This window comes from Ricinus communis, chromosome 10 (genome assembly GCF_019578655.1).
Source record: "Ricinus communis isolate WT05 ecotype wild-type chromosome 10, ASM1957865v1, whole genome shotgun sequence".
Classification (NCBI taxonomy): Eukaryota; Viridiplantae; Streptophyta; class Magnoliopsida; order Malpighiales; family Euphorbiaceae; genus Ricinus; species Ricinus communis.
The window spans coordinates 9379903-9392679 of NC_063265.1; the positions used below are offsets into that span (position 1 = coordinate 9379903).

The 12777-nt window shown below is 35.8% G+C and overlaps 3 protein-coding genes across 4 annotated transcripts; all 3 read left to right on the forward strand.

Moving 5' to 3' along the window:
- On the forward strand, nucleotides 1-5841 carry LOC8268580 (probable ADP-ribosylation factor GTPase-activating protein AGD14). Of its 2 annotated transcripts, none has more exons than XM_048369845.1 (13): nucleotides 1-484; nucleotides 930-1000; nucleotides 1098-1185; nucleotides 1276-1337; nucleotides 1425-1521; nucleotides 1936-2361; nucleotides 2833-3516; nucleotides 3654-3782; nucleotides 3853-3972; nucleotides 4056-4142; nucleotides 5084-5216; nucleotides 5409-5445; nucleotides 5554-5841. In XM_048369845.1, the coding sequence occupies exons 1-13, from the start codon at nucleotides 389-391 to the stop codon at nucleotides 5606-5608; spliced, it is 2085 nt and encodes a 694-aa protein (XP_048225802.1). In that variant the 5' UTR covers nucleotides 1-388; the 3' UTR covers nucleotides 5609-5841. The 2 variants fall into 2 exon arrangements, with proteins under 2 accessions (XP_048225802.1, XP_002530953.2); XM_002530907.4 differs by having other exon boundaries at nucleotides 2-484; nucleotides 939-1000.
- A 955-nt stretch (nucleotides 5842-6796) lies between these two features.
- LOC8268579 (presenilin-like protein At1g08700) lies at nucleotides 6797-9071 on the forward strand. The gene is made up of 2 exons (XM_002530906.4): nucleotides 6797-7359; nucleotides 7804-9071. Exons 1-2 carry the CDS (start codon nucleotides 7017-7019, stop codon nucleotides 8826-8828), a joined length of 1368 nt encoding a protein of 455 aa, XP_002530952.2. The 5' UTR covers nucleotides 6797-7016; the 3' UTR covers nucleotides 8829-9071.
- Nucleotides 9072-9772: 701 nt separating this feature from the next.
- LOC8268578 (F-box protein SKIP24) lies at nucleotides 9773-12539 on the forward strand. Its single transcript, XM_002530905.4, has 5 exons — nucleotides 9773-10104; nucleotides 10201-10374; nucleotides 10906-11068; nucleotides 11158-11293; nucleotides 11964-12539. The coding sequence occupies exons 1-5, from the start codon at nucleotides 9854-9856 to the stop codon at nucleotides 12020-12022; spliced, it is 783 nt and encodes a 260-aa protein (XP_002530951.2). The 5' UTR covers nucleotides 9773-9853; the 3' UTR covers nucleotides 12023-12539.
- Nucleotides 12540-12777: the final 238 nt, after the last annotated feature.

Below are 12777 nucleotides of genomic sequence, written 5' to 3' on the forward strand. Positions count from 1 at the left end.
TTTTTAAAAACATCCAATTGTGATACTCAGATTCATCCAAATTATTCATTTCCTTTTTTTTTTTCTTATAAATGTTTTTATATAAATAACAAAATGCTGCTTAGCCCAATAGCAAGGAGAGAGAGAGAAAGAGAGAGAGTAGTTTTTTGTGGTCTGAATCGAGCTGATTTGAATTATTAAGACTGTTGGTGTTTCTGTTCATTTCGGTAACAGAATTAACAACACCAAACAAACCCTAGATTATTATTCCTTTTACAAAATATTTTGTTGTTATATTTTTGATTTTGAGCTTGAACCCCCCCAAAAGAGAAGCTGTCTTTGTGTTTCGGATTCGTCGAGGGAAAAGGTTTTATAACATTAGGGTTTGAATTTATATATATAGAGAGAGATGGGAAGTAGAAAGGAAGAAGAACGAAATGAGAAGATAATAAGAGGACTAATGAAGTTGCCTCCTAATCGTCGCTGCATCAACTGCAATAGCTTGGTATTCTCTTCCTTTCTCTCTATTTTAAGTTTTGGGTTTGATTAGCTGCAAGTAAATGCATAACTCTGTGCATGTACAGGGTAAAATGCAAATTGCAACTTTTCTTTCCGATTCTTGTTTTTTTCTTAAATATTTATTATATAAGATTTTGTAGCAAATAATTTGTAATAGAATTGTTTATCTAGTAATAATTTCAGTGGGTAGTTTCGAGCTGAAGCTTTTGTTAGGAACAAGCTACATGGAGAAAGGGTGATGATGATTAGTCACATGGATGTTTTGGTCCCAGTTCAAATTAGCTTAAGATAGTTCTTTTTTTTTTTTCTTTTTCTTTTAAGGTTTTCATTTATCTTTTAGAGAGTTGAGAGTTGAGGCTTTTGAATTTCCTTTTTTTTTTTTTTTCTTTTTCGCTTGCTGGGATGGTCATGATTTGGAACTAATTTTGTAGTTTGTGCAGGGTCCACAGTTTGTTTGCACTAATTTCTGGACTTTCGTTTGTATGACTTGTAGTGGGATACAGTAAGTCTTTCCTTTTTGTTTTATGATTTAACCCTCTCTTCATGCATTTTCTATTCAATTTTCTTATAATGCATTCTTGCTGTTTTTTTTTATGCAGTCGTGAGTTCACTCATCGTGTAAAGTCAGTTTCTATGTCTAAGTTCACGTCTCAAGATGTTGAAGCACTTCAAAATGGCGGTAACCAGGTACAAATAGTACTACACATTCATAGGCTATGAAAACAGTAGGAATGTAGGATGCTTATTGTTTTGTTTATGAGATATTCATCTTTTCAGCGTGCAAGGGAAATATATTTGAAGGATTGGGACCAACAAAGGCAAAGGTTACCTGATAACAGGTGCAGGACATGCAGTCTTTTGCTTTGATGTTTGGCATTAATATGACAAACAATTACTTCTCTTATACTTTTTTTCTTTTGCTCCAGCAATGTTGATAAAATACGAGAGTTTATAAAGAGCATATATGTTGATAAGAAATATGCTGGTGGAAAGACCCACGATAAGCCTCCAAGGGATTTGCAGGTAATATTGCAAATTTACTGCAGCTTTTTTTAATTCTTTTTTTATTTATAAATTTAATGTTTTGCTATGTTAACATTGTATTACGGAACTTTCGGTTCCTAGTTCTAAATCATTTTCTTTTCTTGGGGAAGCAGTTGAGAAATTCTTTCGGAATTTGTTTCTGAAATAAAATTCTGAAGATTCTTTGGATAATTAAATCTTCTACACTTTTATTTTATTTAAATTTTTTGCAGCAGAGTTGAGACATGATATGTTATTTTGTGATATTCTGAAAACCACATTTCTAGAAGCAGAATCAAACAATCCCAACTGTCTATGGCATTCCCATTATGTTCTTTATTTTTGTTATTGTTTTTCTCTCACTTAAGCGATTACTACAAAGCTTAATGCATTATTCATCAATGTACTTGACAGAGGATGAGAAGCCACGAAGATGAGACAAGGCGTGCCAGCTCTTATCATTCTTATTCTCAAAGTCCTCCTTATGACTATCAGTACGAAGATCGACGTTATGGAAAACAAGCTGGCGTTCTCACTCGCAAACCTGGTTCAGATCGAGGCCTCTACGTCGGGAAGATGTCTAGTTTTATTTGCAGTCCTACTCGTTTAAGTGATAGAATGTTTGAGGATAGGTTTGCAAATGAGGGTTCTGTTTCTGGAGTTTCAGATTATTCTGTGTCTAGTGGGGGAGAGCTGGTTACTACAGAGTCTCCAAACTATAGTAGTCCACCTATTCAGACTCCTAAAAATATTTTGGGTGAAGATGTACAGCAACGAAGAATAGATCTATTTTCAGAAGCAAATTTTAAGAGAGGTGCAGAAGGGATTCCACATTCACAGGTCTTATTTCTCATAACCTTGTTACCAGCAAGATGTGAATTTACTCATTCAACATCTACATTGTTCTTTTTGTATATGAAAGTGTTTGCATAAAATATATGTATGAAATTTTGCCTTGCCTTAACTGAACCTTGCAAATTGCAACAAAGGATATACCAGGTCTGCTTTTGTTCTTATTTCTTAACTTGATAAATTCATGCTCTAAATATAAGTAGATATATAACACACACATGTATGCATGACATATGGGTGCAAAAATGATTTTTGCTTTGTAATTTTTTGGCTTGCTATGCAGTTTATTGACAAATCATGTATGAGAATTCTCCAAAAGCACCCTTGTTAATGGAATTGTCACATATACAACATTGTTTTTTTTTTTTTTTTTTGTATTTGTTCCTGCATTTGGTCTCAACAGCATTTCTTGCTTTTTATCTTTTTAGTAAATTGATTTCAGATTATTCCTCTATGCAGAGAAGTGCATCTCTAGGAAGCATTGGATCATTTGATAGCAATTCTGTTTCCGTCAAGTCATTTAATTCTAGTAGTTTAGCAGATATTGTCTCAGAGCCTGAGCAAGCAACTGGGACTCACCAGGATAAAATGCCTACTTTTCAACAGATGGCTGGTTCTGGGAGTTATGATAGTTTGGATCATTTTAAGGCACCTGTTGTTCCAAAAGCAGATGCTTCTGTAGGTTCACCTATTGATTTGTTTCAACTGTCAGCCACATCACCAGCACCACCTGTAAATTTGTTTGAGATTTCACCATTAGATCCAGTTCCAGCTATGAATTCATATCAAACTCCCCAAACTTCTCTGCCCTCATCTATTGACCTCTTTGGTGGGATTACTCAACAGCAGTCAATTAATAGTGTGGATCAAAATTCACCGGAGTTGTCAATCCCCAAAAATGAAGGATGGGCTACTTTTGATATTCAGCCCACAACATCCACACAAGGGAATGGAAATCTTACACCTTTTGTCATATCCGCAAGCATGTATTCTTCAGCACAGTTTGACCAAGTTTCATCCTCGGATAAAAGCATGCAGTGGCCACCATTTCAGAACTCTAGTGTTGAAGAGTCAGCATCAGGTTCTGCTCCATGGACCAATGGTTTGCATAATGTTGAAGTTCCTGATAACACAAGTGCTCAGGTAGGCTATGCCACACTATAAGATTTGACCTTCTTGAATCCTTTATGTCATGCTATACAAGTTGAAGAACAGCAGATGCTTCTGTGGCTTGACGATATATTGCTGCATGTCAATGGTAAACTTTGGCTTTTGTGCAGACATGGAATGCTTTTGAAGATTCTGTTACGCACCTTTCCTTAGAGGGCACCACTCAAAGTAGCATTCAACAAGTTGCAGCAAGTATGCCTTCAACTGCTGACCAGAGTTCAGGCTTGAAGGCTTCAGAGGTTCCTTTTATCTCGTAATGCTTCAAGATATCTACAATCTACAATTTGGACTAAAACTCTTTTTTTGCAGGACCCTAGTAGAGACGGAATTAAAAGAGTTGCTCCTTATGGACAAGGAGAGCTGTCAGGTCTGGATGGACAGTCAGACATTCTCTTGGAGCCGTCCTATACTCCTGCGAATCCTATTATGGTTTGCATCTTAACTTGCATCAGCTCTATGCCTTTTGATTTTAGTTGGAGTTATGTAGTAATTGATCTCTTCTCTTTCCGCAGGAACCAGCTCAGTCACATGCAAACAATCATAAGTCAAACAACCCATTTGATCTTCCATATGATTCTGAACTAGAGCCAGGGAATATGGTAAGGCACACGCACATGCACACACACACACACGATTTGCTAATAAGTAGTGCAATAAGCCAATGTCCAGATTCCAAGGGAACCTTCTCTTGAGGGAAATGCCTGGTTCGGGATAACTTGCAAGGCTGTTATTATGTAGAACCTCAGATAGTCAAGTAATAGGGATCATGTGTGATGCTAGGAGATTAAGTGTCTATTCCTTAAATGAAGACTTGAAATCTTGCATGATTATATCAGCTCTACATTAAAAACTGATACATAGTTTCTGTAATATTACTGTCTTATTTTGAGCCACTGAAAATTCACTTATCATAGTGGCAACCAACTGAAGAAAAAAAAAGGGTACGACTGAAAGCGCCTAAAAGAAGTGTCCGTTCATGTTAGGAATAGAAGTGGTTGTTGTCTTGCTTGTACTTTCATCGAGATTGGGTTGTTGTTCAGTAATTTCACCTATATGTATGCTCGAGTAACACATTGGTGGAGGGATGCTTCCATCCACAGACTTCTCTATTTAGGAGATTCTGGTGGAAAGTATAGTGAGGTGGTGGTTCACAAGTCTTTGCAAGATTACATTAATCATAGCCTTCATGCAGTGTATGCAATAATTCCTAGATTATCATGATTGTGCTGCAGGAGGGACAACCCTTTTTAAGTCCAACGCCAAAGGAAGGATTTAGGAAATTAGTTTTGTTCTAGCATTTCTTCATGCTATTAGAGTATTATTACATTTGACATGTTTTCAGAAATGGATATTGGAAACACTGGTCACATTACTGATTTCGCATGATATAAGTTGTGAGTTTATTTTCCAATTATTGTATAATTATCTTTCCTATATTATAAATATGATTGTCTCATGGAGCATTTGTTTACATAGCAAGTTAGGCCTACTGGAAGTACGCTGGTAGTTGTAATTTCATCTTGATGTTATCATATTGCAGTTCTTGGACATGAGTTCTTTACAAGCTGCACTGCCTGATGCCCACTTGCAGTCTGCCTTCCTTGGTAGTGGCATGACTGAACCATGGTTTCCTCAAGATCCAGTAACAACTTATGTCCCAGCTGCACCACAAGGTTAGTTCTTCCTGGTGTGTGAGCTGTATCTGTTTTATTTATTGTAGTTCAGGCTTTTATCGCCGGAGCTGTGTTGTGTCGCTTAAACCTGCAACATTTTATGCTTAGATGGGGAAACAGTTGAAGCATTTAAAAAATTATCTGGCTATGATTTTTTGAATTGATCTAATCTACCTGTCCTTGATGGTGCAGGCGGCTTGGCATATATGGGAGGACAAGCACCAAACCCGTAAGTTTTTTGTACTGTTGGAGTTTGTATTATTTTTATTATCCTATTTCATCGTCATCGTCATTGTCCTTTTTATGCAAATATACTTATAAGTTATCTTTTTAACAGGAATGTCCAAACACAAGGACCTGTTGCTTTTGTTGGAGGGAATCCATTTGCTTAACGTTCAGCCACAAAATTATTGCTTTATCATTTTGTGTTCATTGTAGAAGGTTTCAGATTAAATGTAGTCAGTTGGTCAGTACACCTAAGCCATGCTTATTATTTTTAGTTCTTTTTGTTATCATTTCTGTTTGTATTCTTTGTGAAATAAAACCATGCCACGTCTCATTGGCAGCTAGTTTACAAGGCTGCAAAATTGGCAGTGCAATGTTTCATTTTCAGGCCTTTACACTATCTTGATCATGCTGTTACATCGACTTATTTTCGTATTTGATAAACCTGTGAGTTTGTTCAATTGCGAGTTATGTAATCATAGGATAGAATGATAAGATGCTAAGTACTCCTTTATTGTTTTAGATGACTGGTGTTCCTTACCCTCCTGCTTCTTCTTCCCTCGCCTGGAATTCTAAAACCATACAAGATCAATCATAAAGACCCCTGCTAGAAGTAGGGGCATAAACGCAAGCAATTACAAGGGAAGCTATCTGATAAACGCCTATGGAAACTGAACGCATGAAGCCAGTGAACTCTCCAATCCTAATAGAGAGGATAACGGCTTGAGCAAAGCTGTTCTGCTGCTTGAGAACTTTCGATAGACTTGGTGCATGGTGGGTCGAGATTATGACCTAGGATGCTATTGCAGGCTAACAACCCCGTCATCAAGAAAATTGAATGGCCTTTTATCAATACGTTATTTACATTATTAAACCTTCAAACTGTGATGTCAAATCATAAAGTATTCACAATATCGATTGGATGAAGTATTTAAATATTAAAAAGAAAGTAAAATGTTTTAAAAGAAGGAATCACTAGATTGTCATCTAGTAAGTTAGTTCCAGAGGGAGACTTGTGCTTGAGTCCCACTTCCTACTATAATAGATAAAAATATTATATATATATATTATAAAATACAATCTGAAGTGACAAATGCAAAACTAGAAGGTAATCTTTTCTTTTTAAATTAACTTTATCTTTGAGTTATAAATAACGAAATTTGATTTAAATTTGCTAAAATTGAAATAATGTTTATCACCGGATTAAATTTGTGGTGTAAAAAGAAATACTTTTATAATGGTCAAAATATTGATAGCAAATATTAATTAGGTAATAAAATATTATATAGATGTCTTAATTGATATGGCCAGTAGAGGGAAAGCAGAAAATGTTTGCTTTTCACTAATGAATGGAGGTCAAATAACATGCCATATCATTTTTATCCTTGTAATTAATGATCATCTGTAAAACAAAAATTGCAACCCACAACACAAAAAAGAGTAAAGTACAAAAGGAGAAATAGTTCCACAGCTCCAAAACCTCCGTTCCCAAGTCTCTCCAAAAATGCCTTAGAAGCACATCTCCCTATCCCGCCCAAAATCACCCACCAAGTGCTCGGCAACCGACCACAGACAATGGACTCGAGCATTTTGGAATCAATCGGAGTTGAAATTATTGGAGTAATGTCACCAGTCTCAATCTGTATGCTTCTCGTAGTTCTCATTGTCTATTCTCTCTCTCCGTCAAACCCTTTCTCGACGGCTGCTTCGGCTCCGCCGATCCGTACTGCGGCCAATCTCGTATACCTCGAAAACCCATCTGACTCAACTGCACAGAAGCTTGAAGGATCGTTACTGAATGCTCTTGTCTTTGTCATTCTCATTGCTGTTGTCACTTTTCTTCTGGTTCTATTGTATTACTATAATTGTACTCGCTTCTTGAAGAATTACATGCGATTCTCTGCCTTTTTTGTATTAGGTAAATTTGCATTTTAAATAATTTGCTGTTTTGGGTTTTTATTCTTCAAGAATTCTACTGGGTTTGTCTTAATTTTGCCTTTTCTTTTATTCTTAATTATCAATATTTTGTAATTGTGACTTGTAAGTGTGTGCTTTAAAGATATTTTCTATTCCGGGTTCCTTTTATATTCTTTAAGAACTATATAGTTCTGGCTCTCGATTAGCATTTTTACCCATAAAGACATCAGCTCCAAGTTTGCGTTTTCTAAATACATTGCCATTGCGTGTGCTTTTTTGTTTTATTTTTTTTCGTTTGGTGCATAGACTTAATTACATGTTTTCTGCTAAATTTTGTTTCATTGCAGTAGTTTTATTGTGTTAGTTTACTAGTGGCTGTTTACTTGTTTCCTTGGCATTGCTGTACCTTCTTTTTTTTTGACTTCGTGTTCTTGTTGTTTTCTAGGTTCAATGGGAGGCTCTATATTTTTGTCATTGATTCAGCATTTCTCCATTCCAATTGATTCGGTTACCTGCTTTATTATGTTATTTAACTTTACAATTGTGGGTGTATTATCGGTGTTTGGGGGTGGGATACCGATATTTTTTAGGCAAGGATATATGGTGGCATTAGGGATATTTGTGGCAGCTTGGTTTACTAAACTACCAGAGTGGACTACATGGACTGTGCTGGTTGCATTGGCAGTTTATGATCTTGTGGCAGTTTTGGCACCTGGTGGGCCACTTAAGTTGCTTGTGGAGTTGGCTCAGAGCCGAGATGAGGAACTCCCAGCATTGGTTTATGAGGCTCGGCCAACAGTTTCACAAAATGGGAATAATCAGGGTAGGAGTTTGGACCTTTTGGTTGGTGGAGTTTCAGATTCGGGGTCCGTGGAGATGCAAATGGTATCAAATGCCAATCGGAATCGAAATGAGAGTGAAAATCGTGTGAACTCTGAGTACACATCCATTCCAGTTAGGAATGTTGGGAATGTTGAGGGTATCGGGAATGGAGATGATTCAGAGAGGTTCCCATTGGTTGGTTTCTCTAGGGAAAGGTGCTCATCAAGCAGGGAATCATCAGAGTTTTCAACAATGGTTGGGAATCGGGAGTCTGACGTTGCTGTGGATGAGGAAACTTCTCCTCTTGTTGATATGCTGCGATTGGGGAGTGAGAGAGAGCAGGTAAGGAGGGATGCTCCTGAAGACTCTATGCTTGCCAGCAGAGGTATTAAACTCGGTCTTGGAGATTTTGTTTTCTACAGTGTTCTTGTGGGCAGGGCTGCAATGTATGATCTCATGACAGTATATGCATGTTACCTTGCAATTATTTCTGGACTTGGCTGCACTCTTATTTTGTTGTCTGTGTGCCGCCGAGCTCTACCAGCTCTCCCTATTTCGATAACATTAGGTATCATCTTTTACTTCCTGACTCGGTTATTGATGGAACCTTTTATTGTTGGGACTGCAACAAATCTGATGATGTTTTGACCTCTAATTATTGTGAAAGGCAAGAAGAAAATCTTTTGCACCACAGATAGAAATATATATGCTTTTGGACTCGAATTATGTAAACACTGTGGTTAGTATTACTTCTCAGACATCTCTCCCATGTGATCTTGTAACTTTCATGTGATTCAAGTCTATTATCAGCTAATGCAACGCAACAACCTGAAGATAAACTACTGCCCTTCTGGGTTCTAGCTTTTATAGAATTCGGAACTTCTCATGCAATGACTCGTTGACAATATTGTCTTCACTTACTTTCCATCGTGGTTGAGACATACAAAACTTAAATATTTGATTACATGTTATAGAAACATTCTGAGCTACCAATGCACGTGCACATAGATACAGACAACAAAATGCAGTTGCGTATACTTCTATTAGTTCTTCAAATTGCAGGCATATAGTTTAGTTTTTGAATATGTTTTTGTAGGTGAGGATTTGAAATGGAGGAGAACTCCAATTTGATGGTAAAATTCTTGCAATAGGCCCTCTTAAGATATTGATTTTGCAATTACATCCCTATCCCTTGCTTCTCCAACTTCAATTCTATATTAACTATAGTCACTCTTCTTTTAATCACCTCTAACTGTCATTTTAAATCTATTAAATAATAATATTATTTTACTTCTGCACATAGACATCAGTTATAGATGATTTGATCCAATTTTTTCTTTTTTTCAATATTCAAAGATGACATCTAAATAATAATAATAATAATAATTGCTAAAACATTTTCCTCATCTTATGATAAATATATTATATCAATTAATTTTTTTATTTCTAAAAGTAATTAGGTTCTCGAGTTTGGTTATATATTTATATTAATAATTTCATAAAAATTAATTTAGTTTTATGATAATTATTATTTAGTTATAATAATAATACTGTGATAATATACAAAAAAAATAAAAATTAAATTTAATAGTAGAAAACAACGTCGGTGCCGTAATAAAATAAAATCTAAAACAAAAGATGGCAATGGAACTTCCTTTGATAAGCAAAGAAAGATGTCAGGGTTACCAGATGAGCTATGGCGTCAAATAATTGAATTCGGAATTAGAAGCTCGAATTTTAGCTATAAAGATTTATGCTGCATCTCAATCTGCTGTCGCCGCCTCCACCGATTATCCAATGAACACTCATTCTGGTCCCACTTCCTCTCCTCAGACTTCCCTCCCTCACCACAGCAACAGCAGCACCAACAAAACCCTAACCCTAACAATTACACTTCCACCGCAAAGTCCACTTACAAAATCAGGTACTTCTAAAATCTGTACTATCAAATTCCAAGTCTTTTTGGTTCAATTTTTTGGAAATGAGTTTAATTGCTGTTTTTTTTTCTTCCTATTCTAAGGTTTGAGAAGGAGAGAGAAAAGAAGGTTGCAGCCCATAGAAGAGCGGTGCTTAGAAAAGAAAGTGAAATTATGGAGCGTGAGAGGAAGATTAGGGATATTGAATACAGATTGTGTCAAGAGAGTGACAAAATGAGAGATACTGCTAATGAATTGTCTAATTTACACAAGGTCAGGTAATCTCATTTTTAATTCTTGCAATTGAGACCTATACGTGTTTCTGTTAATTATTTACTTGTTATATATGATGTGCTTACACAGAATTCAAAATTGTGTTTCTTTTGTGTGTTTTGTGTATGCTTTACGACAAACAGGGTTGTTGCATATAGGAGAATGTAATCTATGTATTATATGTTTTGAGAATGAGTTGTTTTTGGAGCTGTAAGGTTTCTAGTTTGAATGTTAGTCTGCGCCAAATTAACTTAAAAGAAAATAAAAATTGTGTAAAAAAGACATTGGGTTGTTGAAGTGAAAAGGTACTGTCTGTTAATTTTCATATTGAAGATTTTCATAATTTTTTTTTTTTTGGCTTTGAAGAAGTTTGATGTTTGAATTTAAAGCTGGCTTGGATTACTTTGTATCTAATTTGTTTTTTTGATCAATACTTTGTATTTAATTTATGTTGAGAAATTTGGCAATTTCTTTGATTAGGATCTTTTTTTTCTTTTTGTTGTTTATGCTTAATGAATCTTGTGATTGTTCTTTAGGCAAGCTTCTGTTGCTTTGAACGTGTGGCAGCCCGAGGTGGTCAGAGGTAGGCAAAAACAATTGGTGGAACAGTGTGTGGTTTCTTTTGAATCTCGAGTTCATTCACTTGAGATGGAGCTTAAGCTTTGCAAGCAACAAATAGTAGGGTTCAATAAGGCCCATGTAAGTTGTGGCATGTCCAATCACTTGTATCAAATATGGTTTTGGGGATTGTAAAGAATATTTGTGATGCTCATATAATTTCACACTAGAGAGATGAGAAGCGGAGGCTCGAGAAAGCAAAGGAGGAGTTGGCATCCATGAAGTATCACCCTCTACAAGATTATAGGTCGACAAGTTGTGGGCAAAACGAATATAACAAAAAGAAGTTTAAGAGATCCGTGAAATGTAAGGTTCCAACTAATTGGTCTTTCCATATCTAACAAAATATTTGTGACTTGTTAAAAATAATAACTTGAGCATTTGGCTCCCTTTCTTTTCTCTCTTGTTAGCTCTTATTGGAGAAATATACAAGGTTGGCTTGGCTCTATATTTTGGTTCAGTCATCTTGTGTTTTGTTCTAACATGTGAAGCCTATAGAATGAATTTAAATCTCATGTGGCAGCCCAAAGAATCTATGTGTTTGACCCAGGCTCTTATTGAGATGAGCTAATTTGCTATGAAACACTAATATTCTCACTCACTGTGTATTTATTCTCGCATGTGCCATCCTTTTTAGTGTATTTCAGTTTCGCGTAGAAGCCTAATGACAAATACATGTGATTATCAGGAACTTTACAGGATAAACTTGTATACTATGGTACATTCAATTGACCAGTATTAAAGATGGTGTTTCAATCTATATATCCTTATGAGCTAGCTACAGTGAGATGATGTTGATTAACTTTATAGCCAATGACATTAGTGACTGTGAGTCAATTATATTTGTATATCCAATTGTTCGGACTCGTAATGTTCTACAGGTTTACAATTCTATCTTTGACACTTCTTTCTGGGGAGACTTGATTGTGGTTGGTTATAAGAGAAGTACTGAATGTCATGTTTAATGTCTATGCAGTTCCTGAAAAACAAGGTGACACATCACTGCCAGGCATTAGGGAAGAACTAGTGGACTAGTTGACTTTGCAATTGCTCCTCGTTAACCAGACTCGTACCCAGAAAAGTTGCTAGACTTGTCTCTACGTGCCATTCACGAGCTGGCTGTTCAATAGGAAGGTTGGTCAAGAATCTATCGTATAAGAAACAATTGGCAGATCATGAAACAGAAACCTGGTTTCAATTTCTGATGTTAAATTCGCATGTTAGTATCTTCTGTATGAATTAGAATGTAAAATGTTTTTGTGCTTTCTTTATAATCAATAAGAAGAAACCTACTTAGGATTCCATGAACATGCATCAAGTGTGTAATTGAGATCTGGCATTAGACAGGCATGTGTCTGTAATATTTATTACACTTTACCCCATGGATTAAGTCAAGACGATAGCTATTACTATAGCCTCTAAATGAACAAGTTGATTATAAATGTAGTTAATATTTGGTGTGGTCCTCAGGTCCGTTCTTAGCCTGTGTGGACCTGATTGGACACAGTTGTCTTCCATACAATAGCGCTATTGAAAAGTCAGCTTCTGTTTATGATAATAGAGTATTTTTGTAAGATTAAGCAATATTCCCGTTGTAAGATTTTATATAGCCTTCCTCCAAGCATAGAATTGGATGGGGATAAGCAATAGTCGGTTAAAATGTTCGATTCGGTTATGATTGGTTTCAGCTTTTTGAATTTTGTTTTATATTTTTTTTGTAATTTAATCTATACATATTTATATTTTATAGTTAAATAAATTGATTTTCCTTAATATAAACAAATAAATAT